General features: G+C 54.8%; 1 protein-coding gene across 3 annotated transcripts; it reads right to left on the bottom strand.

The window, feature by feature from the left end:
- Positions 1 to 6,938: 6,938 nt before the first annotated feature.
- DNAJB12 (DnaJ heat shock protein family (Hsp40) member B12) lies at positions 6,939 to 26,290 on the bottom strand. Of its 3 annotated transcripts, none has more exons than XM_082854698.1 (9): positions 26,084 to 26,290; positions 17,807 to 17,987; positions 16,454 to 16,599; positions 14,263 to 14,448; positions 14,064 to 14,143; positions 11,789 to 11,898; positions 10,129 to 10,301; positions 9,223 to 9,373; positions 6,939 to 8,100 (listed from the first exon to the last, which is right to left on the bottom strand). In XM_082854698.1, exons 1-8 carry the CDS (start codon positions 26,214 to 26,216, stop codon positions 9,252 to 9,254), a joined length of 1,131 nt encoding a protein of 376 aa, XP_082710824.1. In that variant the 5' UTR covers positions 26,217 to 26,290; the 3' UTR covers positions 6,939 to 8,100; positions 9,223 to 9,251. The 3 variants fall into 3 exon arrangements, with proteins under 3 accessions (XP_082710824.1, XP_082710825.1, XP_082710823.1); XM_082854699.1 differs by having other exon boundaries at positions 9,229 to 9,373; XM_082854697.1 differs by having other exon boundaries at positions 9,276 to 9,373.
- Positions 26,291 to 27,453: the final 1,163 nt, after the last annotated feature.

Genomic DNA, 27,453 nt, shown 5'->3' with positions numbered 1-27,453 from the left:
GCACAGGCTGAGAGACCCGGGCAGCACCTTGGTCGGGGTGCCTCTCCTTGCTAAAGCCAACGAGGGGAAGGTTGGGCCAGTCAGCACAGGGCTGAGGGCAAGGGTGAGCAGAGCCGGTGTTGGGGGAGGAGGGGTGCTGGGGAAAGACACTGGGAAGAGCAGGAAGTAATGACAAGAGCACAGGGTTGGCACTGGGGAGGCTCGGGTTCCGGGCCCACTTACCGCTAGGTGCCTCCGTCAACTGTAAAATCGGGGAGAGGGGCACCTGTCTGCCTGCCCCAGCTACTTGCAGTAAGGACTCTGAGAGAATGCCTGGGGCAGTGGGTGGCAGGCTGGAAAGTTGGGGCTGGGGTAGTTGGTTAGTTGGAGAGGCCTTGCTGGGGCTGACAGCCCGCAGAGCTCTCAGCTGGTCGGGGAAGTGGGCCTTTGCCCTCCTCTCCAGCCCAGATCAGCATCTGGTCAACACGGCTCCTGGACCTGAGGCCTCACCTCAGGGGTCATATTAAAGGAGCTGTGGCTGAAGCCCAGACCTTGATGGGGGGACCCCGCTTTGCCATTGTCCTCGTCATCCTCGGGGTCTTGGCTCTTTTCCACAGACCAGGAGTGACTGGCCTAGGCAGCGGCTCTGACACAACTGAGCTGGGCAGCCTGAGGCTAACCACTTCTCTTTTCTGGGCCTCAGTTTCCTCACTGGTGAAACTGTGGGGTTAGATGAGGTCCCTGGTTTTTCAATATTTATTTTTGTAGTAGAACCTCTTCTCCAATCAAAGGTCCAACTGGACTAAACGTTTGTTTTTCAATGGGTGACTGAAACACGAGCAGGGCTGCTGGCCCCCTCTCACCTTCACCCTCGCACCCCCGGGGGCCCAAGGGCTCAGGGGGACACAGCATTGAGACCCTCCTTTGGGGTGCCTGCCATTTCTAACACTTTTATTATTTGTGCCTCGATGGCAAAGGTGTCCTTGTTTCCCTCTCTAGGTAGCCCAGAATTAGACCCCAAGCCCAGCACTTGGCACCGTCTACTAAATTCTCTAACTCCTGGTTCCTGCTGACACTGAGGTCTGTTTCAGCCTTTGTTACAGAGTTCAGTGGGCCCACAGGCCCCTGGTCCTGTCTCAGGGAAGTTACAGGACCAAAACCTACGCCACAGCTAACCTTGTGGGGCACTTCTGGGCTTGTGAAGGACTTCCATGACCTCATCTCATGTGCCCCCTGACAGCCTGCAGGAGAGGCCTGAGAATCCCATGGGACACGGATCTTGGGAGATTGTCTCAAGATCCCCCTACCTGGGGTGCAGAGCTGGGCACGTAGCCAGGAAGCCAGGTCCTTCCCTGGAGCCACAGTCTGGGCACCTGGCCAAGGCCCAGGCTTTCCCTAGCTTATCCCCGGGATGCTGGCACCTGCAGGCACCAATGACAGAAAGAGGAGGTAGGAATGTATGAGGAAGGCAGGAAAGAGGGAAAACTTTTGTCCTCGTCCTGGGGGTCTGGGGCAGTCATTCCTCCCAGCTTACCGAACAGGCAGGGTTACCCCCACTCCACCCATCACCTTCCCTGCTGAAGTCAGAGAGGGGCGGGGAGAGGAGGGAGGGCAGGAGGAGGAGGGGTCGCCAGGACCGCAGAAGCTGGGACTGCACAAACGGGTATGGGAGGATGCCAGAGGCCAGGCAGCTGACCCGGGGTCACCCAAGGCCCCTGGGGAGGCCCCCGCCAACGCTGACATTAGCAGTGCCCTGGCGGGACGTGCAGTCCTCACGCTGTCTTCTCTGGCTCTCACGACAGCAGGCATGGGGAGGGGCCAGAGCGGAGTCAACAGTTCCTCGAATTGTGTTACCGCCGCCGCGGCCTGCCAGCTCCTGAGCTAATAATACAAACAGATGTGGGTCACACAACTCCATCCCACGGCCTGAATCCCGCCCCCATGCGTGAACCCCAGGCTCAAGTCCTGGGGCCCCGGGGTGAGGCCCTGTTTGTACGAAGCCCACCCCAGTCAGGCTAACAGCCCATAGGTCCCACAGGTGACAGAGGCTGACATTAAGGACTCAACAGGTGAGGTCTGTGCGATGATGCTAATTGTAACAAGAAATTTTAAATGATACAAATGAAATACAATACAAATGTCCTTTACAGCTGAGGCTTGAAACCTGATCTCTGGACTCTGTGCCCAGTGCTTCAGTGCTGAGAAGGGACCAGAAGGAGACTGAGGCCCCTTGCAGTCCCAAGAGAAATGGCCCCAAGAACCGCCCCCCCCATGCTGTGTGAGCCTGGGGCTCAGAGCCTGAACGCCATGGAAACAGTTGCTACCCGTGTGGCACTGTGGGAGGCTGTCTGACACACAGGGCCCAGGATGCCATCCTCAGCACGTGGGGCCCTGGGTTGGTGACCAGCAGGCAGCAAAGCCTGCCAGCGGTAACCCTGAGGCCTGTGGCCAGGGCAGCACTGGGGCAGCCCAGGGACAGAACTGGGTCTGTGTCCAGGCGTGGGTGGTGCCAACTGACACCAGCCTGAGCACTGGGGAACACATCCTCTTCCACCCATTAGGGGTGGGGAACACTTTGGACAGCCGTCGGAGGTCCCCTCGAGGATGAGCACTGTTTATGATTCTCATACTAGCCCCTGGTACAGCCATCCCCCCTCAGGGAGAGGAGAAGTGGTGGGCATTTTCAGCAGGACTCTGCTTCCCCCATGAGGCGGGGAAAAGGGAGAGGCCTCACTCAGTGCTTATCTCACAGGAGCCTGGTTCACATATGCTATCCGTCCAGCTGGATGCTCGTCCTCATTGGAGCCTGTCAAGTTTGACAGAAGTGTCCCTGGTCCTGCATGTGGGTTTATGGCTACAAAGCTACCTACAGGGTGACGCTGGGCAGGGTATGCAAGGTGGAGAAAGCTGCAGAGGGACAGCCACAAGTGGCCGTCAGAAAGGTGTCTCAGTGCTGGGGGGTGCCCCTTTCTTCCTCAGCAGTGTTCATGGAGGCCCCACTGTGTCCAGGCCCCAGGACTGCAGCGCTGAACAAGTGGACAGGCCCCAGACGGGCCCTTGCCTCTTCAGGCTGTGAAGCCTTCTTCCAAGAACTGCACGAGCACCTTCAGTGAGAGGGCAGAGCAGGCCCAGGCTGTGGGAACACAGGCAGGCCTCCCAGAGGACAGTGGCGGAGCCACAGGGAGGCTCCGGGCAGAAGGAGCTGCATCGGGCAGTGAGGTCAGAGTGTGAGGGCCTGCAGGTCACCTGGAGACAGGAAAAGGACCTCACTCCATCCTTCCGGCCTCCACTTCCCTTATCTGTAAAGAGATCGTCAGCATCCTCCTGCACTATTTGGGTGCCTGTCTCTTGGGCCCCTTCACTGTGTCCATCAGAAAAATGGCGACAGTCCATCCAGTTAAGGTAGTGGGAGTGCTGACCAGAGTCCCTGAAGGCCCTAAGCCTGACCTCTTGGCCTTACGAGTACCAGCTCCACTGGAGAAGTGTACCCCATCCTCCCCAAGGAAAACTCCAGCCCGAGTCAGAGCTACAGAAGGCAGCCAGGCCCTCCCTGGGACTTTGTTTAGACTAAATTAATGAAGGGAAAGGGGAGAATGGGGTAAACAGGGTGTGGCAGTCAGACTCCCCACTCTTCTCCCAAGCAAAGCCCCAACTCCTGGGCTCTGGGAGGGCTGTTTGGCCATGGGGGTCCTACAGATGCCCCTCGCACCCCTTGTCCTGTCTGGGCCCTGGACCTTTATTTCCTGCCCAAACAGCTGTGGGGCTATTGGAAGTAACAGGAAGCCTGGGCTCTGTTCCTGGTGAAACATCCCTCCATGAGGGTCGGGGGGACAGGGGTGACAGTGTGAATGCCACGGCCTAGCCCTCCAGCTTTGCCAACCTCTGTCCCCACTCCCCTGCCCGCCTCCCGCATGGCTGGCCTTACAGGGCTGTCTCTGAGGGCAGGGCCCAGCACCAAGAAAGGCTCAGACACGCTTGCTGAATGCTGAACAGAGTGGACAGGGGACAGCCAGGATTCGGGAAGCTCAGGGTCTCTTGTTCATTCATTCCCAGTGAAGTTCTTTCTCTGCCCAAGGCCACTGGGTGTACCTTGTGAGGTGACAATTATAGACTGGGGACCTGGCATATGCATTGTTCCCTGAATGCGGTCCCTCCTGTACTTACCCAGCTTCAGGACTTTGCCCACACTGTCCCCTCTAGCCAGAGGACTCACCCCACCCGAGGCTCTGCCCACACTCTCACCTCCTTCACAGATGCCAGTTTCTTTACCGAGAGTCCCCAGCCAGAGCCGCTCGCACCTCCATGCTCCCAGGTTTGTTGCCGTCACAGTCCTCTGCCCACTGGGGTCTGCTGAACGCCGGTTCACCTACCCGGCCGGTAGTTCCTCCAGGGCAGCCCGAGTCTCAGCTGCCTTTGTGGTTTCGGTGTCTGGAGTGGGATTTGACACCCAGTTAGTGCTCAGTTAATCTTTGACTGAGAATGAATAACAACACTTAAATAGATCTTCCTATGTACCGGACTGTTTCTTTTAAAGTGTGTATATGTGATAACTTTTACTCCTCAAAATAACCCAATGAAGTAGGTGGTTTTATTACCTGCATTTTGAAGATGAGGCCACTGAGACAGAGGGAGCTTAAGTGACACACCCAAGACCACCCAGCTAGTCCGTGGATCAGCCCAGGAGGCAGCTGGGCTGTGGGGTCCACACTGACACCCAACTGATCCACCACACTGCCTCTGGGGTGTGACTCCAGCTCAGGGAAGCCGCCCTGCATAGCAGGGTGGACGCCTTTGTCATTGCCTGGAGAGAGAGTGCATGGCTCGTAAGGGCAGCCTGGCCCCAGCTCCAGCCCCTCAGATTAAGTCCATTTCCTTAGTGTGGTCTTTCCCCCCTTTCCCACCCTTCTGAACTCAGGACTCCTGACACTCTACTTGGCACGAGTGGGTTTGATCCCCTCGAGGACAGCAAATGTTTTCAGAATGATTGCTCTGCCACATAGACCCCAAAGATATGCACAGCTTCATGGAGACCCTTGGGCATCACCTTCCCTACCCCAGACCTGTTTCCTGCTCTGGGAAATGGGCAGACTTGCTCAAATCACATGGTGTGACCTTTGGTAAGGATTCTGAGCTGCTCCAGAGCCGACACCGTGTCAAGTCTATTTACCCGAATCTGTCTGTGCGCCTGCCCTCAACAACCAGGTGACCCTGCCCAGGGAACTCGGGGCAGGGATGAGGTTACAGTCAGGCTGGGGTGTGTGTTCCTTGCCCCTTGGAGCAGTTCCTTTCTCGAGACCTGGGGGCAGCCTGGGACAAGGAGATAAGCTGGCTGATCCCAGGAGCCTGGATGGACTAGGCGCTTGTTTTGCCACCTGACAGTGGGTGGGGACGCTTGTCAAAGGCTCTTTTTTGCAGCAAACAGTCGACGGCGTCTGTCCCACCCCTTTTGGCTCACGGAGCCACACAGCCAAGGGCAGGGGGTTCGGGTGGGTTAATGGGGGCGGCTGGCAACGCCCCTGCCAAGTGCAGCCAACAAGTGGCAGCTCGCAGACCAGGCTGGGCAGGCTGCAGTGACCCGGGTGGGGGCAGCCAATGAGCTCCCGGGCTGCAGTGGCACCACCGGGCAGCCTGCCTGTCTTTGGCTGGAGCGGCAGCAGGAGGGGCCTGGGGCCACCAGTCAGGGCTGCTGTGCCCTGTCTCTGGGAGGCCCGGGCAGATCTGCTGCTCCATTTACGTAAAGCCCTACTTGGGCTGCCATATTTCGAGCTTCTCCAGCCCTCTGGGGGAGGAGGGTGGCTGGGAAGGCTGTGCAGCCAGAGACGGAAAGAAACTTGGAGAACTTTTCCCTTGCCCTGGGCCAGGGTGGGCTCGAGCTCCGGGCTGGGGAGAAGGGAAATCTGCTGGGCTCACAGCAGGCCTGATGGAATCAGAGGGATGGAAGGGAGGGAGCAGGACCAAGGGGAGGCAGGGGCTGTGACCGTGGCCCGGGCTGCCCACCCTGGACTGGCGTCAGGGACCCCAGGGCCCTGGCCTAATTGAGCCTCTTACCCTTTGCGGGGATGGATTCAGCCCTGGAACAACACTTGTGACTGAAGCGGCTGTCAGCTGGGGCGAGGGGACATTCAGGCTTGCCACCAAAACTCCCGGTGGTATGGGCTGGAGTCAGCAGCAACAGGTGCTTGTGCCCTGCTCCCCACGCAGCTCAACCCCCTTGCTCAACACAGACCCACCAAGGCCAAACAATCACATAATAAACATATATTTATAGATATACAATTTCAGAATTCTATTTCAAGAAATACAGCTTCTCAGTGGATCCATTAGGATCTATGTTCTTATTGCACATGGCTCAGCCCATCTAGGGACATCTACTGAGACCAGAGGGTTGGGGTGGTGGGAGCCGAGCACCAGGGCCACCATGGGCAGGGCGCTCTCACCCACATCCAGGTCTGAGCATCTCTTTGGGCGGGGGGGGGTGGGGGGGTGGCGGGGGGGGGGAAGGGCGCTTCATCACAGGGCAGGACCTTGTTTAAAAACCGTATTTGACATTTCTCCTCAACCAAGCTCCTTTTCCCAGCAAGAATCCTATTTGTTGGGGAACTTTTATAAAAAGAGCGAAGAAAAGCTCTGGGAGGGTAGTGATCCCCTCCTGGCTGGCAGCTTGGGGCAGTAAGGCTTTGGAGGATGGCAGGCTCAATGACACACCCACCACCAGAGGAAAATTTGGGAAAAACGGTAATTCCAAAAGGCCCAGTATAAACTGTGGGAATAAATAAAACCTCCCTCCCTTGCCCTGGCAGCAACTGCTGTTTGGAGAAAAATCCTCATTTGAGGGTGACCATAAGAAAACCCTTCTGGTTCAGGTGCATCCTTTATCCAACGTGCAAGAGAAGGCCGGGTGGCATCACGTCCACGGAGGGTAGAGACAGAGGCGCCCACGGTCATGGACTTTCTTCAGGAGTCGGCTTCTGCCCCAGCGTCCTGGGCCCCACGTGGTTGACTCTGGGAGGAAAAGCCTTCTGGAGTCCTTGGTACATGGCTTAGGAAAAACCAGTAGCAACAATGGGGCTGTGCCCTGGGGCACCTATAAGGCAAAACTCACATAGGGACTAAGCGGGGAGGTGGTCAGGCAGAACCTGGCTCCCCTCTCCAACACTGCTGCTCTCAGTGGCAGTGGGGGCAGGGGGGTCCCGGGCACCAGGACAAAACAAAGTGCCCACCTGAGCTGGCCAAACTTGCGGTGGGTGGTCTCATCCCCACAGGCCATCTGGGGCCTCTACCATGACTCAATACTGACCTGGCATCTGGCCCCAGGAGTCCTTTCTTCCCCTGCAGCCTGCTCCCCTCCAGTTTAACCATACAGCTGGCAACCTTCCAAGTTCTCTGTAGATTTATGCTATCATGATTACTGCTGCCATCAAAAACAGGCTGGGGTTGAGGGGAACGTTAAAAGCTGTGGCCCAACTTTCCTCATGCTGTCAGCTACGGCTAATGTCTAGCCTTTGAAGGACCAGGCTGCCTTCCCCAAACAGGCTTTGTTTTCTAAAACAGGGAAGAAATCAACTCAACAACCAAATCCCTGCATAGTTTAAAAAGTAGACTATATCTCTATATATCTCTATATCTTTATATGTGTTATTTACATATAAATAGATACATACATATACACGCATCTATAAATTACATTCTACAGAGTTCTCTTTCCTCCTCCTCTCTATCCTTGGCCAACACCTCTGATTACCTCCACTGAGATGACTGGTGGTAGCCCCTGGGAGGGGGGAAGAAAGGCAGTTGGGTGCCCCCTCCCCAGCCCTTCCTACAGACATTTGCTGCAAGTTTTACATTCTACTTTCGTTGTCATGGTTTCTGTATCCTAGGAGAGAGCCGATGAGAAGCCTGAGCTTCTGCCAGCCCTGGGAGGAAGGGAAGCAGCCCCATGTCAGGTTTTCCTGTCTGTCCTAACAGCTTTCTGCAGTTACTGGGTGAGAGAGAGGGCAGTTGTGCAGCGTCCGGCCTCCAATTCCATTTTAATTTTTTTTCTTTTTTTGTCTTTCCTTAAATATACAGTTCGTCACCTTGGCTCAGTGCATGTCACCACAAATTCTCCAGGGATTTCATAGTCTGGGGAGGAGAGTGGTAACAGTTAGCTTGGCAGTTACGTGCCCCAGAGCCTCCAGCTCAGCCCACACTAACAAGCCAACTCCTCGGCCCTGTCCGGCGCCGCCCACCTCAGCCCCTGCCCCGTCGCCCTCCTGCAGCCTGTTTCTCTCTCCCAGAGGCACCAGCAAACGGCCTCTAAGCAGAGTCTGTAGCTGGATCCCTGCTGAGGGGACACAGGCAGAGGAGGGGGTGGGCAAGCGGACCAACACAAAAAAGAACCATTAGCGGCTCTGCCCACACTCCTCTGGACTTGGTCCAAGCTGTCCCCTCTGGCAAATGCTGGGAACAGAGCCTGTTATCCACACACAGGGGTAAAGGAGGCGGGGAGCCTGCGACCAGCACCTTTTTTCCCCACTCATTCTGTGCTAAGGGTTCTCTGTTCCTTCGACCCTGAACTCATGACCTTCTGTTCCCTTCTTCTGACCACAGGTGAGAGGCCTGGGCGGGCCGGATGCCTGCGGCTTCCAGGTGCAGTGGTGTTAAGAGTGCCTCTGACCCCACCAGACAAGGACCAGTCTGGGGGCACGCGCCCCTCCTGCTCCCAGCCTGTCGGCTCCCCCCCGGGGCGCTGTCTGGCTGCCCAACCACCTTGTTCCATTTCCTCCTGCCTGGAAGGACAGGGGAAGAGGAAGGGCTCTCGGCCCACCCGTTCCCACGTGGTTCATCCTGGTGTCAGCAGGGGAGTGTCGGGGGGGCTTTCGGGGGCCCAGTAATACTCGGCAGCCTAAATCCCAGGGCACAGATAATAGTCTGCTGCACTTGGGAAAGGGCCATGGGGGACTGGATGGCTGAAGTAGACCAAGGAGGCATGAGTGGCCCTCAGCAGCAGCCTTGGGCACCCCACAGCTCCAGAGTCAGCAAGCGGGGTAGGGTGCTGTGGAGGAGCACTGAAGGGCACTAAAACTGCAGTTTCCCAGCACACCCCAGAGCTGTCCCAACTCTGCAGGCTGGAGGCCAGGCTGGGGACAGGGAAACCGTGCCACGATCACAGGCGCCCTCCCTCCCTCCTCCCACCCTCCTCTGCCTCATGACCAAGGCCAGAGCTGCCAGGAGTTGCAGGGCAGAGGAGGCCCTGGCTCATACTTGGACCTCGGTGGCAGGCGGGCCCAGGACTATCCATGCAGGGAGGCCTGCACCTCTGACAGTCGGTTACAGCTCGGGGTGCCCATCTTCTGTGCTTTGTGGTACATGTCTGCGTCGCCAAAGTAGCGGGCCCGGTACAGCAAGCCTTCCTCTGCAAAGCAATGTGGCAGGGTTAGGGCAACCTCTAAGGCTGCTACGATGCCTGCTTGGCCTTTTCGGGAGGGGAAAGGTAGTTACAGGCCCAGGAGCTGGGGCAGAGCTGGCTTCCCTTAGGGTAGACCCTGGAGAAGGAAATATGGTCCCACCTTGGGAGCAGAATAGAGGCCCCTTTCTACAGAGTATAGGTGAGGCCAGGCAAAGAGAGAACCTGTTATTCTGGTGAGACGGCCCCAGGGTCCCACGGATAGATCCAGATGCCCAATCGGTGGGTGGGGAGGAGAAATGTTCCAATCTCTCTCTACATACTTACCTGCGGCAGCCAAACAACAGGCTGATTGCAGTGATTTACGGGAAGCTGGAGGACATCTCCAGGTGGCTCCTGGCTCCCAGCCCCAGGGAAACACAGGGGTGGAGGCCGGTTCTTGGCTAGGACTGGGCTGGCGCAGGGCAGTGCCAGGTGCTGCGCCCACAGATCACTGGGGGAGCAGGGCTTTTTCCTTCCCTGCTCTCAAGCTTTGTGCCCCCAAACACACACACACACACACACACACACACACACACACACACACACTCTCTCTCTCTCTCTCTCTCTCACACACACACACACACACACACACACACACTCTCTCTCTCTCTCTCTCTCACACACACACACACACACACACTCTCTCTCTCTCTCTCTCACACACACACACACACACTCTCTCTCTCTCTCTCTCACGCACACACACACACACACACACTCACTTTGCTGCTTCTCCTTCCAACAGTTGTTTCGGAGATTGGCAATATAATCGTCTTCCACATTCCGTTCAACCATTTTGAGGCTGGAGCCTGTGTACTCCTCAGAGAACGTGTCTGCCACGTAGTAAACGACGTTCAGGTGGTCAGTGACTCGCCTGTGGACGTGGCCCACCGACCTGGCCAGAAACAGACCAGGCACAAAGTGGGCTTGGGTCCCCAGGCCCAGGGCAGCTCTAGGGATGACTGGGGCTCCCAACAGGAGGCGCCACACAGGCCACAGGAGCAGCTGCTTCCTTCCCAAACTAGAGCAGGAACTCCACGCTACCCAAATGAGGGTGTGGAGAAAAGGCAGGGGGTCCCTCCCGTATGAGCGGCACAGACTACGGCAAGGCCTTCCTCAGGCTCTCTGCTTACCACACCGCTGCTGGGGCTTCTGTGGAGAAGCCCCTCTCTGGGAGGGCCTGGTCAGGGAAGGAGGGAACCCGGAGCGAACACAGGCTCCACCTCTAACGAGCTGTGTGACCTGAGCTCCCTGTGCCTCCATTCCCTCATTCATCCCCTAAGCCAATCGTTGCTAAGGGCCTGCCTGTGTATCCAGGAGCTCCCAGTACAGAGTGAAGAGTCTCAGGAACAAAATGACAGGAAGGATTCCAAGGAGTTGTATCCTTCCATCTCTTGGATTCTATCTTCCAGCTCCAACTGCAGGCTCTGCAGGCTCAGGGAAGAGCCTCAACATGCAGACAGGAGTTAGTGCTCTGGTGAGAACAGCCCCTGTCTGCCCATTCTTGCCTCTCAGCTCTCGGGCTGCAGAGAAGAAGGCTGGCATCAGGCCACAGAGCGCCTGTGCCTGCTGGTGTGGGTCCAGTGGACCGACTCTGCTCCCTGCTGGCTGAGAGGGATCCTGCCAGGCTCCCAGGCAGAGCCAGGCCACTAGATGGGAGCAGAGGGCTTCCAGCAATAGAAGCTGAGCACCAGCTCTGTATCAGATCCTGGGCCAGGTGCTGGAAATAAATGAGGGGAGCTGACGCTTTAAAAGGGCAAATAACTTGCCCAAGTTCACTATCGGTGGTTGAGACCATATAGTCATTCAACAAATTTGTCAAGCATTTCTAATGAGCCTGGCATTTTATGTGTATTACTCATTTATTTTTCATAAGCAAGTAGATGTTATTATTCTTCCCATTTTATAAATGAGGAAACCAGGGCTCAGAGAAGTTATGTAACAACTCCAGGGTCACACAGCTGCTTAGTTAGTAGAGGAGCTGGGATTCAAAGCCACCCTTGCTCTGACTCTAGAGCCCCTGTTCTTCCCATGGCCCCAGGGCCCCCAACCAGAATGGAAGAGAAGCGGTTCTTATTTCAAGGCTTGCAGATAAGATCGGGAGAGTGTCATGCAGCCTGTGAAATCATATGCAAACCAGGTGTATGTGCAGTGTTCTAGGGAAAAGAGCTGCAGGTTTCATTGCATTTTCTTAGGGGACTATGATCCTTACAAGATCAAGAACCTCAGCTTAACAGGGAAAGTCTGGATTCTAATCATCTTTCTGCATTTTGATCAAGAACCTGCAGGACGAGGATGGGAAGGAAGGCCCCTGATGGGGGCTGAGACTCAAAGGCCCCTGTGTACCCACCATCCCACATCACCCCAGCTGCAGGTACTCACGGTCTCAGGCTGAGGCTGTAGGGTGGACTGGAAACCATGAGCTGGCTGAGAGCTGACACGAGGATCAGGATGAGGATGGGCATCAGCTGGACAAACACCCCCAGCCCACCCTGGAGGGAAGAGCCAACGGTCACCCAAGCTGGACCTGGGTGGGGGGCAACACTGGCGGCAAACGCCTCCAGCTCCCCCAGCACAATGGAGTCCAGGTGGTGGCAGCCAGCTGCCATGCAGATAGGCCATGACGCCGCTCCCTCCCTTTCCCTCCCACGGGTCCCCAAAATACAGAAACTCCTCTACCTGCCAGTTTCCCCAGATAAAAACAAAGCAGCAACTGGGGTTAAATGCTGGGGTGGGAGGTGGGTACACGTATTTACTTGTGAGAGAATACCAAAAAAAAAGCGAACAGAAGTGTCTGCCTCCAGGGCTTCCCTGGTGGCGCAGTGGTTGAGAGTCTGCCTGCCGATGCAGGGGACACGGTTCGTGCCCCGGTCCGAGAAGATCCCACATACTGCGGAGCGGCTGGGCCCGTGAGCCATGGCCGCTGAGCCTGTGCTCCGCAACGGGAGAGGCCACAACACTGAAAGGCTCGCGTACCGCAAAAAAAACAAAAAACAAACAAACAAAGAAAGTGTCTGCCTCCAGACACTTGGGAGGCAGGGCTGGAGGGAGACCTTCCCTATATACACCCTTCTGAATTCTGAACCATATGACTATATTACCAATTTAAAAACTGCCAGTTAAGAAATTATAAATAAAAAAATTTGTTCACTGTGTGATAATCTGTGATTTAAAAAACTCTTCTGTGTGTTAAATACACACAAAATAAAAGTTTAAAACATGGATAAAAACAGAAGGCCACGTTATCAGAGCAAAAGAGAATCCCTCTGCCTGGCATAATTTTAAATATTCTGCAACTGTCCGCAATATTTTAATCTCAGCTAACTGCTTTAATTTTAGTCAGCCAGCTGGTCTTATAATCTGTGGCATTCAAAATATGTTTGATGCACTGTCTTGTTATAGTTTTGTATACATTTTTTCTAATAAATTTTATTTATTCATGTATTGGCTGCGTTGGGTCTTCGTTGCTGGGCACAGGCTTTTCCTAGTTGTGGCGAGCAGGGGCTACTCTTTGCTGTTATTTATTTATTTATTTATTTATTTATTTATTGGCTGCATTGGGTCTTTGTTGCTGGGCACGGGCTTTTTCTAGTTGTGGCGAGCAGGGGCTACTCTTTGTTGCGGTGCGTAGGCTTCTCATTGAGGTGGCTTCTCTTGTTGTGGAGCACGGGCTCTAGGTGCGTGGGCTTCAGTAGTTGTGGCACACGGGCTCAGCAGTTGTGGCTCGCGGGCTCTAGAGCACAGGCTCAGTAATTGTGGCGCATGGGCTTAGTTGCCTTGTGGCATGTGGGATCTTCCTGGACCAGAGATTGAACCCGTGTCCCCTGCACTGGCAGGCAGACTCTTAACCACTGTACCACCAGGGAAGTCCCTGTATACATTTTTAAAGAGTGCTGAAAAGAAGCAAGAAGAGCCAGCCCTATGTTGTCATGCTTTCAATTCTATCATTAAGTTTAACTTTCCGTTGCTTGGAAAATGTCACTTAGGACTTAACCAAATTGACCGGGACTTCCCTGGTGGTGCAGTGGTTGAGAATCCGCCGTCAATGCAGGGAACACGGGTTCACACCCTGGTCCCGGAAGATCCCACATCCCGCGGAGCAGCTAAGCCCGTGCACCACAGCTACTGAGCCTGCGCTCTAGAGCTGGTGTGCCACAACTACTGAAGCCCCCGCACCTAGGGCCTGTGCTCTGCAACAAGAGAAGCCACCGCAATGAGAAGCCCGCACGCCGCAACGAAGAGTAGCCCCCGCTCGCAGCAACTAGAGAAAGCCCGTGCACAGCAACAAAGACCCAATGCAGCCAAAAATGAATAAAATTAAATCTTAAAAAAAGGAATAAACCCCAAAAGAACAAATGGACCTCACAAAGGCCATTCACACTGGAACCTGCCTGCAGGTAGAGAAATTTCTGCATTACGTTCCCCAGCAGAGGCCATGAAACCCCCACTCTGGCCGTGGGTGCTGGGCAGTATGGTTCCCTTTGGTGTCCCTCAGCAGGATGGCACGGGGGGGCCAAGATGGCTTCCTGGCTTAAGTTCTGGGGGCACTGCTGCCGCAGAGTGTCAGCGAGGGGTATCACTCCCCAGCCCAGGCCCTATCCCCTCGGGTGTCACCAGGCACCCTCCCCATCCCCTCCCCAGCGCTCTCCTCACTCACATCACCCTGGTTCTCCCTGCGGTCCTGCCTTTGATGGTACGTGTAGCGCATGCGGCCGTTGCTATAGACATGGACGTTACCTGGAGGGTCAGAGGGACTGAGTCAGGAGTGGGGCTGCTGGGAACGGGAGAGGCTGGCATCCAGTCTCCCACCATCACCACCAGGGAGGCCTGGCTGTGGGGACAGCGGGGGGACTTACTAGATGGGAAGCCACCTCCAAAGAACATGTTGAAGAGGTCTTCAGGGGAGATGTCAGCTTCAAAGCCGCGGTGGAAGTCCCCGTGCCCATGGCCGTGCCGGGCTGCCTGGCTCTTGTCATCGCCGAACTGGTCATACTGCTTCCTTTTCTCTGGGTTGCTAAGTACTGCGTATGCTGTGCCAATGGCTAGAAAGGAGGTAGAAAGGTCAGGCCCGAGGATGCTGGGGGTGCGGCTGGAGGCGCCCGTGGCAGCCAAGCACTCACTTCCTTCAGGTACTCAAGTGCTGCTCTAGGAAGCAGGAGTCCTAGGGGCCAGCAGGAAGTCTGGCTGTTGAGCAAGAGGGGGCGGGTGGGGGACATGCAGGAATACCTCTACGTGATTGCGGGCAGCCTGGGCCGGGTGGAGGATTAATGCTCAGGCTCCTTGCTCTCCACCTCGCGACGATGGTCCGATTTTTTCTACACACCAGGCCCTTTATGGGCATTATCTTTCTTACTCCTAACAGCCCATCTCCATTTTACCAATGAGAAAACTGAGGCTCAGAGAGGTGTAGTGTCAGCTCACGCAGGTCTGATGCTGCAGAGCCAGGAATCAAACCCAGGTGTGTCTTGCTTCAAGTCGGCTCTCTGACTTATGAAAACCACCAAAACGCCCCCACCTCATCACTCTCTCTTGGGGTGTCCAGTGGGATGGGGCACCCCCTTTCTGGAGGGTATGTAATCTTGAAGTCATAGCACGACATGAGGGCTGCACAAACATGTGGTGTGCTGCTGTAAACTGGAGAGCAGCAGGAACTCCCAGGAGGGGCCACGTCCCCCGGCTCACCACTGCTGGCGGTGTGGCAGGGCGAGCCCTGTCTTCCCTGGGGTCCAGGTCCCAGCTGCTCTTCCTTGGCCCAGCCCAGGGGCCTCCCCATTAGAGCCCCCGAGGTGGGAGGCCTGTGCCCCGAAGGCCCCAGCTCCGAGCCCTCCTTCGTCTCTTGCTCCTTCGCCAGCGGCCCACTCTCTCAAAGGAGGTCAAAGCTGCATCTCTTCACAACCTGCAACCCCTGAGAATAAGGAGAATGTTCCTCCTCTTCCCATTGTGACAGGCCCCGAGGCCAGGTGTGGTCTCTCAGTGCCTGTAGTGCAGGGCTGCAGGCAGAGGTCAGGGCTGGAGAAACATTAACTACAGCTACCCTGCCTCCCCAGTCCCATTCTCCTTCTTCCCCTGGGGCTGGCGGACCAGCAGGGGGGGGAAGATGCCTGCAGACTGCCTCACTGGGGACCAACCCCAAGCAGCCTGCAATGGAGCACCTGGGGCAGCGCTGTGAGACGGCACACTGGGTCTTGGCGTCTGCTCTGCCGCAGACTCCCCATCTGGCTGTGGTCCCAGCCCCCGTACTGCACAGCACCCTGCTTGGGCCAGACAGGGCTAGTCACCACGCCATCGCCCAGAGGGAGTGAGCCTAAGATCCTGAAGGTCCCACGGAGGACAAGGTGGGTGTGAGAGAAGAGATGTCTGTGGAACTGCAGCGCCCAGCAACTCAGTGCTGGCACAGAGCCCGCACGTGTGCCTGATTTGCTCGGTGAAAATATAAATGATTAAAGGGCAGCTTATCATTTCAGCCAGAACTGAAGCACCCACCCCAGAACCAACAGGCCCTGAGGCCAGAGAGACTTTCACGTCCCCCCAGGGCAGGCCCTAGGCTGTGTGTGGTGTGAGAGGGAGGGTGTGTGTGTGTAAAGAGGCCGGGGTGGGTTGGCCATGGCTGCTGGTGCTGAGGAGGCCAAGCTCTGACTCAGGGCCACACAGTTTCTCAGCACAGGGAAACTATTACCAAGATCCCAGGATGAGGACGTGAACACGGGTGAGTCAGGAGGCCTGCTTCTGCCCCTCAATCACCATGTGACCTTGGAGAAGCCACCTGGCCTCTCTTGCCTCAGCTCCCCACCTGTAACCCCTGGGGATTGAGAGGCAACGAGAGTGGCGCCATCTGTGCTGACAGACCATGTGGCTGGAGGCGGCTACTAGGACCTTCTTCCCAGGAAGCAGCTCCTGAGCTGGGAGGACCTGAGCCACTTCCCAAGGCCATTTCCTGGAAAAGCCCCTTCTCCCTCCCTCCCTCCCTCCTCCCTCCCTCCCTCCTCCCACCCCCCCAAGGACAGGCGATCAGAACACCCAGACACTAGGGAACCAGGGCCGGCTCACCTTTGAAAGCTTCAGTGGCGCCAGGCGCACGGTTCTTGTCAGGGTGGAACTTGAGGGCCAGTCTGCGGTAGGCCTTCTTCAGGTCCTCATCTGAGGCCCCTCTGCTCACCCCCAGGATCTCGTAGTAATCTTTACATTGCTTGACCCTAGAGAAGAGAGTGGAGCTTGGTGGGGGACCTCTACGTGGAGAAACACGTAGGGGAGGTGTGGCGGGCGAGGAAAGAGCAGTGTGGGTGCACAGCTCTGAGCAGGCTTGGGGACCAGCAGGACAGGCCCAGTAGAGACAGCAAGAATACGCTCAGGATTTAAGAGGGGACAGTTGCTGTTTTTGCCAGGCCAGGAACCATTTCCCTGAGCTAACAGCACCCTCACTGCAGGCAACCACAGGACTGTCAGTGTCCGTCCATCAGGGGCTTCTGCCCAAGGGCAGGTGTGTTCCAGGCTCTGCCAGCTCTACTCTCCTGGCTATCCGAGTCTGAGAGGGTAACAGAGAGGCCAGACACGGCAGGTGTCTGTTCACCCCATCTCAGGGCCCTGAAGAGATGCTGTTTCTCTTCCACTAATTCTTATTCCTGGGCTCCCTGGAGAACCCCTGACTCTTGGCCCACAATCAGTTTCTATTGCTTATAACCCATGGGCTTGTCTGGTCAAAATCCTGTCTGGTCAGAAAGATGTAAATTTGGCAAATGCTTTTATGGCAAACTATAGTCACGCTGGGTCACACAGAGGCTGAACCCCAGGCCTGAAGCCTGCCAATGTCTTCAGTAGCAGCCAGGACCATGTGGGAATGACTGCAGAGGGATTCCCGAGGCTGGCTGGTAGGGAGGCCTCAGGAGAAATGGGAGGAGTAGCTACGCCTGAGAAGCCTTGGCTGGACATCTCAGCCTGGTAGTGAGCTGCTCTGTGCAGGGTCGGCCCAAGCCTCGGAGGGATAACCATCTCCTGTCTCCACTCTACCCAACACAGGCTCTGATCTGAAAGGGCCTTTGTTGGGGGCAGGAGTGTGGGTTGTGGGAGTATCTGGAGGGGAGACCAGGCCTCATCTCTGACAAACAGGGCTGTGTAACGAGGCCCAGGACCTGCTGGCCAGTGGCAGAGGAAGCCGGCAGTGTCAGCATTTCCAGCCTCTGCTGTGGGTTGTCTTGGCGGGAGGAACAGTGGAGCCCTGAGGCCGGCACTCCAGAGCCTTGTGGGAAACAAGGAGAGGGTCTGGTGAGCTCGACTTCTTGAACCTCCTCCAGCCTTAAGACCCTCCCAGGTGAGGTGGATGACAGGCTGCAGGAAGCCTTCTCTAGAGTTGAAAATGTCCCAACACACCAGGCTCTGGCCCCTGCCTGCTGCCCAGCCCTCTACCTTTTCACGGCCGCTACTTGTTCGGCAGTGTAGCCTTTGGTGCTCTCTCCTCCTCCGGCTTCACCGTTGGCCGAGGGGGTGCCGGCCCCACCTGCTTTCCTATGGGTCGCCTGGGTTGCCTCTGTGGGTTGTGGTTGGTCGCTGGCCGACTGTGGTTTCTGGTTGAGGGACTCGATCAGGGCTGTGCAAAAGCAAGGAAACTATTCAGGGCTCCTCCTCCAGCAAGGCCATGTGCAATGGCTGAGGGACTGCCTGGCCCTGGGAGATCCCAGGACCCCCGCATCCCACCCAGTCTTTTTCCCAACGAAGCTCGCTCCTTCCCTGACTTGGGCCTGTGGAGGGCTAACGGGATAGTTGCCTGCTCTCTTAGGATCCACAGTTCTTAGGGTATAGATCTTTTTTTTTTTTTTGCGGTACGCAGGCCTCTCACCGTTGTGGCCTCTCCCGTTGCGGAGCACAGGCTCCGGACGCGCAGGATCAGCGGCCATGGCTCACGGGCCCAGCCGCTCCGTGGTATGTGGGATCTTCCTGGACCGGGGCACGAACCCGTGTCCCCTGCATCAGCAGGCAGACTCTCAACCACCAGGGAAGCCCGGGTATAGATCATTTTTAAACTCAGCATAAAAATAAACCATTAACGCTTTAGGTTTTTAAAATCCCAAAGTAATGTGTTTAATAGCCACCTTCCATTGAGTGAGAAGATGGGCAAAGTACTCTGTAATGGGGATTCCACTTAGCAGGACCATCTGAGTCAGCTGGGATTGGTCGGAAGGCTTCCTGGAGAAGGCTTCCTCTCCCTTAGCCATGGAGAGGAATGGGGGGGCAGTGATTCTGCCCCAGAGGGCCAGGGGTGGTGTGAGACTCAGGACTAACATCTGCTGTGCTCACTGCTTGCTATTGCTCACCTTTTCCAAATGGCTGGCCACATCAAATGTCCTACTTCAATGTTCATAGTCTATACAGGGCCTTAGCTGTCACCCTCAGAGAGGGTCACAGTTATTCAAACCCAAGTCCTTGGTGCCTGCCGACTCAATGAGGAAAGGCCTATATCTCTGGCAGGAGTCCCCTGTGCCCATTTATTACAGGCACAAAACCAGCTCTGAGCCCCCTAGTCATGCCTGGGGTACAGCACCCTGGGAAACCAGGCATCTGGACCACTGCAGGGACCCAGGACACCTCTGTGCAGAGGAAGGATGGCAGCACAGTCTGGATGGTCATCAGCTTCCTTCTCAAATGTGCCAGGTGCTTGTGGGGCTCCAGGCACCGTGCTGGGTGTCAGACACTCTCTACTGCGACGCATGTGGGTCTCACCCAAAGCCTGGAGCAGGGCTCGCTGAGAGCAGAGCACTGGGGCTCAAGTGGACCACTGTGTCCTGAGCCACCGCTGTAAATTCACGTGTCCTCACTGAGTCAGCAGCTGGGAAATCCCAATACAGAGGCTGACAGGTGAGCCTGCCCTGCATGATGGGGTGGAGAGGCCCCTGTAGCAAAGCCTGAGAAGGCACTCAGAGAGGAGAGAGTGATGAGTGCTTACTGACTCAGGAGGCCTGGACACGGTGCTCTGCATGTATTCACCCATTTAATCTTTTTTTTTTTTTTTTTTTTTGCAGTACACGGGCCTCTCACTGTTGTGGCCTCTCCCGTTGTGAAGCACAGGTTCCGGACGCGCGGGCTCAGCGGTCATGGGTCAGCAGTCATGGCTCACGGGCCCAGCCGCTCCGCAGCATGTGGGATCTTCCCAGACTGCGGCACGAACCCGTGTCCCCTGCATCGGCAGGCGGACTCTCAACCACTGCACCACCAGGGAAGCCCACACCCATTTAATCTTGATAGTGACTTTAGAGCTGGGTCTTATTACTGCCATCCCTGTTGTAAGGGAGGAGCTGCGTTTGATCACCTTGCCTGTGGCTATACAAGATGAGTAGCAGCACTTAAATTCCAGGATGTCCAGCTCCTGAAACGATGCTCTTGACTACGTTGCTATCCCAGAACACACGAGCCTGGCAGGGGGAGCCCCTTCCAGCACAGCTGTTCCAAGAGAGAAGTTCATTCACAAAGACCCAGGTTTCAAATCTCAGCTCAGCCACTTCCTAACACTGACCCTGGCTGATCTGTGAAATTGCTCTGAATCTCGCTTTCCTCACAGTAGATAAGGATGAAATGAGATGTGTATAAGCACCTGGCACAAAGACTGACATAGAGTAAAAGTTCGAAATGAGGGGCTGCTAATACTGTGACCTGGGCTGATGAACTGGCTGGCCAGGGAGGTGAGGGGACCCAAGGTGTGGGCACCGGGGAGCTGCAAGTCTTAGGAAGGCGAAGTCTCAGCACCCAGCTGGCTTTGGACCCAGTTGTAACCGTGAGACGTCAGGCCGTCCCAGGCTCCAGGTCTATGCCAGGCACCAAGGAAATGGCAAAGGAAGAAACCAACAGGTAAAGCGATGCTGATCAAGATGGCACTGAGGGAGGAGCTGGTTTGCTGGTTTCCTAGGGCTTTTTTTTTTTTTTTTTTTTTTTTTTTTTTTTTATGCGGGCCTCTCACTGTTGTGGCCTCTCCCGTTGCGGAGCACAGGCTCCGGACGCGCAGGCTCAGCGGCCATGGCTCACGGGCCCAGCCGCTCCGCGGCATGTGGGATCTTCCCGGACCGGGGCACGAACCCGTGTCCCCTGCATCGGCAGGCGGACTCTCAACCACTGCGCCACCAGGGAAGCCCTTTCCTAGGGCTTTTAAAGAAGCTGTTTATTTCGATTTCTCTGGAAGCCCCAGTGGTCCAGGCTGATGCCCTAAGGACAACGTGACCAGCCATTCCGTTGCTGTAGATGCACAGGAGCATCAGCCAGGAGATGGGATGGACTCTCTCCAGTACCTTTCAGGGAAGAGTCTGGAAGCTTTTTAGGCAGTTACACGGAATCAGCCCCTCTAATTTCCCTACACTGCAGAAAGAGAGCCCAAAGGGGAATGGATGTGCTCTGGGTCACACAGAATGTTCCTATTTGAGGTGGCAGTTCACGATTTCTGGTTGTAGACAAAATTGTCTCTCTTGTGGCCTGGACATCCCCTCTGCTAGGCCCCAAATGTGACCGCCTCATCCTGTCTCACTGTTACATCCTTCATGGCACAGTGGCTGACAGGCAAAGTAACAAAAGAGTAGGAGACAGAATAGCTTAATGTGGCGATAGAGTTAGACAGACGTGACTGGGTTCAAATCCTGACTCTGCCGCTTCCCAGTAAAGCTGGCAGACATTTAAAAAGAAGGGGGAAAAAAAAAAAAAAGAAGGGAAATTGGTGGAAGAGACCAAAGCTGGGGTGGGAGCAGTAGCAGCTCAGGTAGATGTGAGAGCATTTCTACGGCCAAAGCTACTAGGGGAGGCCCCTCCTCAAACCCAGACTGGAGAGTCAGACTGCCCGCTTCAAACCTGGCCTGCCACTTGCTATCAGAGTCACCTTGGACAAGTTAACTTAGCTTCTCCATGTAAAACTATCTTCCTCAAGAAACTTGCAAGAGTAAATCAGTAAATGAGTGAATGCTTACAAAGAACTGAGCACAATGCCCAACAAACACTGTGTCATCTGTTACTGTAACTTCATCTCCAGGTGTCTCCATGTACCTGCAGTGCCCAAGCTAAGTGAGGAGAGGGAGGCTGGATTAGGGAAAGAGCCTGGGAGTGGGGCTGGACAGTCTGGGGCCTTTGCTAATTAGCCACATGGCCTTGTCAAGTTATCTAATTCCTCAGTGAAGACACAGTCCCTGCCCTCACAGAGTTGTTCAGGGGGGTTAGTAAGATTCTATGAAATAAGGTAAATGGAAGGACTGATCGCACAATGGGGGGTGCGCTCAGTCCTTCGACAGACAGCCCCACCCTGGACCTTGCCAGCCCTGGTACATCCCTCATTCCTGGACCCTGAATGCCAAACTCTCTCAGCTACCAATCCTCCCTTCTCCCGTGCGCTGGCCTTCCTGACTTAGCCTGGACCCCAGGGCCAGCCATTGCATAGAACCTTGGGCAGCCTTTGGCATGGACCTGGAGTCTGGGACGGCCTGACATCTCACGGTTACAACTAGGTCCAAAGCCTGCTGAGTGCTGAGACTTTACCTTCCGAAGCCCTGAGTTCCCCAGTGCCCCACCTTGGGATCCCTTACCTCCCTGGCCAGCCTGCTCCCGTGGCTGGCCAGTTCATCAGCCCAGATCACAGTATTACCAGCTACTCATTCTGAACTGTGTCAGTCTCTGTGCCAGGTGCTTCCACTGAATCTGAGGCAGCCGAGCTGTCCTCCATGGCTAACCCTCACTTTGTACGCTGGGGAAACTGAGGTCTGCAGATGTTCTCATCAGCTCCCTGGAAAACACAGTGCCTTCCATCATTGCCTGCAGTGAAGCCAAGGGCTACCAGGCTGCAGGGGCTGGATAGAAACTCTCAGAAAGGGACAGACTGGCCCCCTGCCCTGTGACTTCCCAGCTCAGGGCCCTGCTACATCTGTCCAGCCCTCGGTGCCTCCCCACCCCACCTCCTGCGGCAGAGTTTCAAGTCCCCTCACATCCTTTCACTGTGAGGTCCCCTGACCCTTTGAGGTTTCTCTGAGCCTCCTCTCACCCCAGCCCTCCGCCTGTCCTTCCACTTCTCCAAGACCAATCTTCCCCCATGCTCTTGCCCCTCTCCCCTTCATTTCTCGACCTGCCCTTTTCCCATGTGGCCTCTGCAGCAACTGACAGTGCTGCTCACAGCCTCCCTGACACATGGCTCCGTGGCTCCCTGGCCACTGCCCTCTCCTGGGACTGCCTCTTCCTGCTGTTGCTCTAGCTCACTCTCCTGCTTCCTCTGTCTCTGCCTATTGCCTAAGGGCAGATGTGGCAATGGTTGTGCCTGCAGCAGCCTCTGCTACACGCTTCACACTTTCCCACAGTGACCTCAGCCAGGCACAACTCCAATGAGCTCCATCCAGCTGATGACAGCAGACTTTCACCTGGAATCGGGAGCTCTCTCCTGAGCTCCAAGCTGACAGCTTCTTTGGAACATCCCACAGGCACCTTGCACTCTGCCCATCTCTTCCCACCCATGTTCTTCAGCCTTGGTTTCTTCCTGGTCACACAGGCTTGAATTTTGAGTCCCTATTTCTCCTCAGCATCCTTTTCTCACAGAAGGCTCGGTACCTTTCCTCCAGTGACTTTATCCTGATCCATGCTGCCTTATCTCAGGCCCTCGTAACTCCTAACCCACACAAGGCAAGTGTCTCCCAACAGGTTTCTGCCTTGAGTCTCTCTTCCCACTCATTAACCCTTTATGCTGTTCTCTATTTTTTTTTAAATAAATTTATTTATTTGTTTGTTTGTTTTTTATTTTTGGCTGTGTTGGGTCTTTGTTGCTCTGTGTGGGCTTTTCTAGTTGTGGTGAGCAGGGGCTACTCTTTGTTGCGGTAGGCGGGCGTCTAATTGTCGTGGCTTCTCTTGCTGCGGAGCACGTGCTCTAGGCACACGGGCTTCAGTAGTTGTGGCACGCAGGCTCAGGAGTTGTGGCTCGCGGGTTCTAGAGCACAGGCTCAGTAGTTGTGGTGCACGGCTTAGCTGCTCTGCGGCATGGGGGATCTTCCCGGAGCAGGGCTCGAACCCGTGTCCCCTGCGTTGGCAGGCAGATTCTTAACCACTGCGCCACCAGGGAAGCCCCTATGCTGTTCTCTTTTTAAGAACAGTACCCTTATCTTCCTCCTGCTATCAAAAACTTCAGTAGTTTTTCCATTAACTACAGAATAAAGTGAAAATATCCTGGCATGGCAGGAAAGAATTCCCACCATCTGGCTCCATCCTATTTTCCAACCATAGTCCTCTCTGCACTCAAATTACTACCGCCACAGCCTCCACATCTTGTTAAACTCAATCCCTTCCCCCACACCTCTTACAACTTGCAGCCTCCATGTCTTTTTCCCCCGTATGCCCTTCTCAAGTCTCCTACCTTCCTCCAAAGTGCAGTTCAAATGCGGCCTCCCATCCTACTCCCTGAAGCCTTCCCTCGCTGTGATCTACAATTATTTTACGTCCCCGTCATGATACTGCTTATAGTGTATCCTCCACGCCGCCCCCGGCCCCCAAACTCCCCTCCACCTCAGCAGACTGAACTCATGGAGGGAAGGGACTGGATTCTTCACATCCATCTTTAAGTTCTCAGCATCTAACACTGTGCTTAATTTTTGTTTAATCACAGCTCTTGTTTTATGGTTTGCAATATTACGTTTTCTGTAACTCTGTCTCCTTCACTAGATTGGAAACTCCTTAAGGTGAACAATCATGTCTTACCAATCTTGTTATTACCACTTAGCAACAAGCAGAGACTTTACAAATGAAAGAAAAGAAAGAAGTCTTTGCATTAAATGCATATCCGGAATGAGTTCAAACTTTAAACATCAAGTGTAGACAACTACCTAATATTTTTTAACCAAGCTTTCCCCATCTCAAGCCCAAATTACCCCCACATCCTTGTCAGCTCAGTGCAGGGCTGCAGATGGCACAAGGTGAAGTTCACAGAGAGTCACGAGCCATATACTCTTTTCAGAATAACATTAATATGACAAATATGCAGCAGGTCACTCTTCTGCCTGAGCAAATTCCAGTACTTGTGCCCCAGGAAGGACACCCATCCAAGCACCTGAACTGGACGAGGGGGCTTGCTGACAGAAGAGCTCCACAGGCCATGTTGTTACCATCCTTTCTTGGCTGCCTGTTTCTGAACCCTTGAAGTATCAGAGTCAGAACGCTGAGAGCTGGAAGCCCCCCTGCCCCATATAGAGGGCTCCCCTTTACAGAGTGTGATTTCACAGAAAAGTTCCTTGAGCAGGTTACCTCAGGAGTCCTGGAAAATACAGACTGAAACTCTCTCTAAGGCAAACAGGCCAAAGATCAACCCGCAGAATCAGGAGGGAGAAAAATTCAGGCATTCCAGGCTGCCTCTTCCACCACTATTACCCTTTCTCAATTGCATAACGCAGGTAAGAAGGGTTGGAAGGCTGACTGCTGCTGTTCAGTTTCACTTCATTCCTTTACTAAACATGCAGAGAGTCACAGAACTTTCCAATTTCTAGCTGTGTAATCCGGGTAAGTCCCTGGCCTCTGAGGTATTTCCTCATCTATAGAACAAAGATAATGATCTTTGCTCTGCCTCCCTGATAGGGCAGGCTCAAGAGAGAAAATGCACTGAAAGAGCTCTCTAAACTGAAAAGCACTATGGGTATGATTGTTATTCACATTATCTGTGCCAATCCTCTAATTTTCCAGTTGAGGAAACCCAAGCTCAGAAAGATCACATGGTAGCAGTTAGGATGAGAACCCGGGTCTTCTGAGTACCTGCTACACGCCACTTTACTAAGTGGTAATTGCAGGCGCAAACTCTGTATGTTTAATGGACAACCTCTTTCTCCCCTCCAGCGTGTATGAAGAAAAACTCCAAAGAAGACTTAGGTTAAAGAAAAAAAGGGTTCCTGGGTAGAGGAAGGTGATCAGTAGTAGAAACAACCTCACTATTCCCTCTCTGGTTTGGAAACAGTCTAGGGCCGCTTAGCAGCCTGTGGCTGTCCAGCCGTCCGTATGGCCGGCCATTGATGGACTCTTGGGGGCGAGGGTGGGTGGGGGAGGGTAAGGCCATCGCTCTGAGTCTCGCAAGCGGGCGAAGAGTCTCCAGGAGGGAGTGAAGAGCCCGGTCGTCTCAGGACAGACGCTCCAAGGTGGTGTGTGGAATGTGAAAAAGGCAGGCTCTAGTTTGGGGAGGGTGGTCCCTGGCCCTCGCCCGGAGACGTGCGAGGGAGTGAAGATATGGAGATGCCTTTTCAGGCCGTCCGAAGGTCGGAAGTCCTCTTTTCCTCTATAGAACTCATTCTCTCCTGCAGAGGAGTTATCTTTATTTTCCTGAACTATAATATTTCTCAGGCCGGCAACTGGCCTTGGGCCACCGAAAGGCCCCTTGGGAAAAGTAGTTTCGGTTTCTCTTCCACGTAAGTTCCTTTCGCCCCGTCTGCCAGCGCCTCTCATTCTTGGGAACTCCAAATCTCAGAGCGTTCTGCAAGCACCTGGAAATCTGAAGTCGCTGTCGCCCCTGTCATCAGGTGTCCAGCATCCCGGAGAGGCGTGGGAGCCAAAGACTACACCTCCCGGCGGCCACCGCGCGTCTCAGCGCGCAGGCGTAGCCGCGCCTCGCCACCCCTCCCCCTCCTCCAACTGCTCCTGTCGGTCCGTTCCCGTATTCCCCCCATCAGTTCTAATGTCCCCTCCGTGTCTCCGGCACCTCACACTCACCGCGAACTCGCGGCGTCGGGTACAGCCGCTGCGCCTTCTCCAGGAAGCGGAGCGCCCGGTCAGGCTGGTTGCTCTGGATGGCCTTGAGGGCGATGCTAATACAGCGCTCGGCTTCATCCTTGTTGGATTCCATGGCGGAACCAGAGCGCGGAACCAGGGAGGGGGAGGCCGGGAGAGCGAAAGGCTGAGCCAGCACCCGGCGCGTCGCGGGGCAGGCGGTCGCAGGGTGATCATAAACCCTCCGCCCCGCCTTTTCCGAGATTTGAGCGCGGGCGGAGGCGCTACCGTATGTCTTCTAAGAGGGGGACGTCAAAGTGAGGCGCTAAGGGTGCAAGACCACATTCCTGGAGTCCAAGGGGGCATATTCGGAGGTCTTAAAGTTTTGTATGCTTGCGCGTTCTTGGTAGTAACTCTATGCGTTTGAGACGAATGTCTCTTATTTATTCATTCAACAGATATTTATTGAGTACCCACTATTTGCCCGGCTAGGTATGCAGTAGGTGAACAAAACAAAGCCCCTGCCCTCATGGAGCTTACATTCTAGTGTGTGTAGTGGGGTGGGGAGACGTCCAATAAAGATATACATTCAAATAATGATTGGCGCTTCCCTGCTGGCGCAGTGGTTGAGAGTCCGCCTGCCGATGCAGGGAACACGGGTTCGTGCCCCGGTCCAGGAAAATCCCACATGCCATGGAGCGGCTAGGCCCGTGAGCCACGGCCGCTGAGCCTGCGCGTCCGGAGCCTGTGCTCCGCAACGGGAGAGGCCGCAACAGTGAGAAGCCCGCGTAACGCAAAAAAAAAAAAAAAAAAAAAAAAAATTGATAAATGCTATGAAGAGAAAAAGAAAAGATAAAGAAATAAAGGGACTGAGAGTGGATGGTGCTATTTTAAACAGCCTGATAGGAGAAATCTTCTCTCAGAAGCTGTCATTTTAATAGAAATCTGAATTCAGGAGAGAGAGAGAGAGAGAAAGCAGGTATTCCAGATGTGACTACCTGGAAGAAAGGTGGTCCAGGCAGAAGGAAGAGCAAATACAAGGGCTCTGAAAGGGAAATTTTCTTGGTAAGTTATTACAGATCAACAGGAGCATGTAGGATTCCACTATAGAGTGGAATCCAGTTCTGTCAGGCTTTTATGCCTACCGATCAATCCAGTGAAAGCAGTCTTATCAACGTTACCAGTGACCCACTTCGGCAAATCCATCAGTCATTTCTCTCTCTTTAAAAAAAAAACACAACTTATTTTTGGCTGCGCTGGGTCTTAGTTGCGGCATGCTGGATCTTTAGTTGCAGCATGTGGGATCTAGTTCCCTGACCAGTGATCAAACCCTCTGCATTGGGAGTGAGGAGTCTTAACAACTGGACCACCAG

The sequence above is a fragment of the Leucopleurus acutus genome, assembly GCF_964270905.1.
Source record: "Leucopleurus acutus genome assembly, chromosome: 14".
Lineage (NCBI taxonomy): Eukaryota > Metazoa > Chordata > Mammalia > Artiodactyla > Delphinidae > Leucopleurus > Leucopleurus acutus.
Note: the sequence above shows the minus strand (reverse complement) of the source record. Positions and strands in the feature narration are given on the sequence as shown.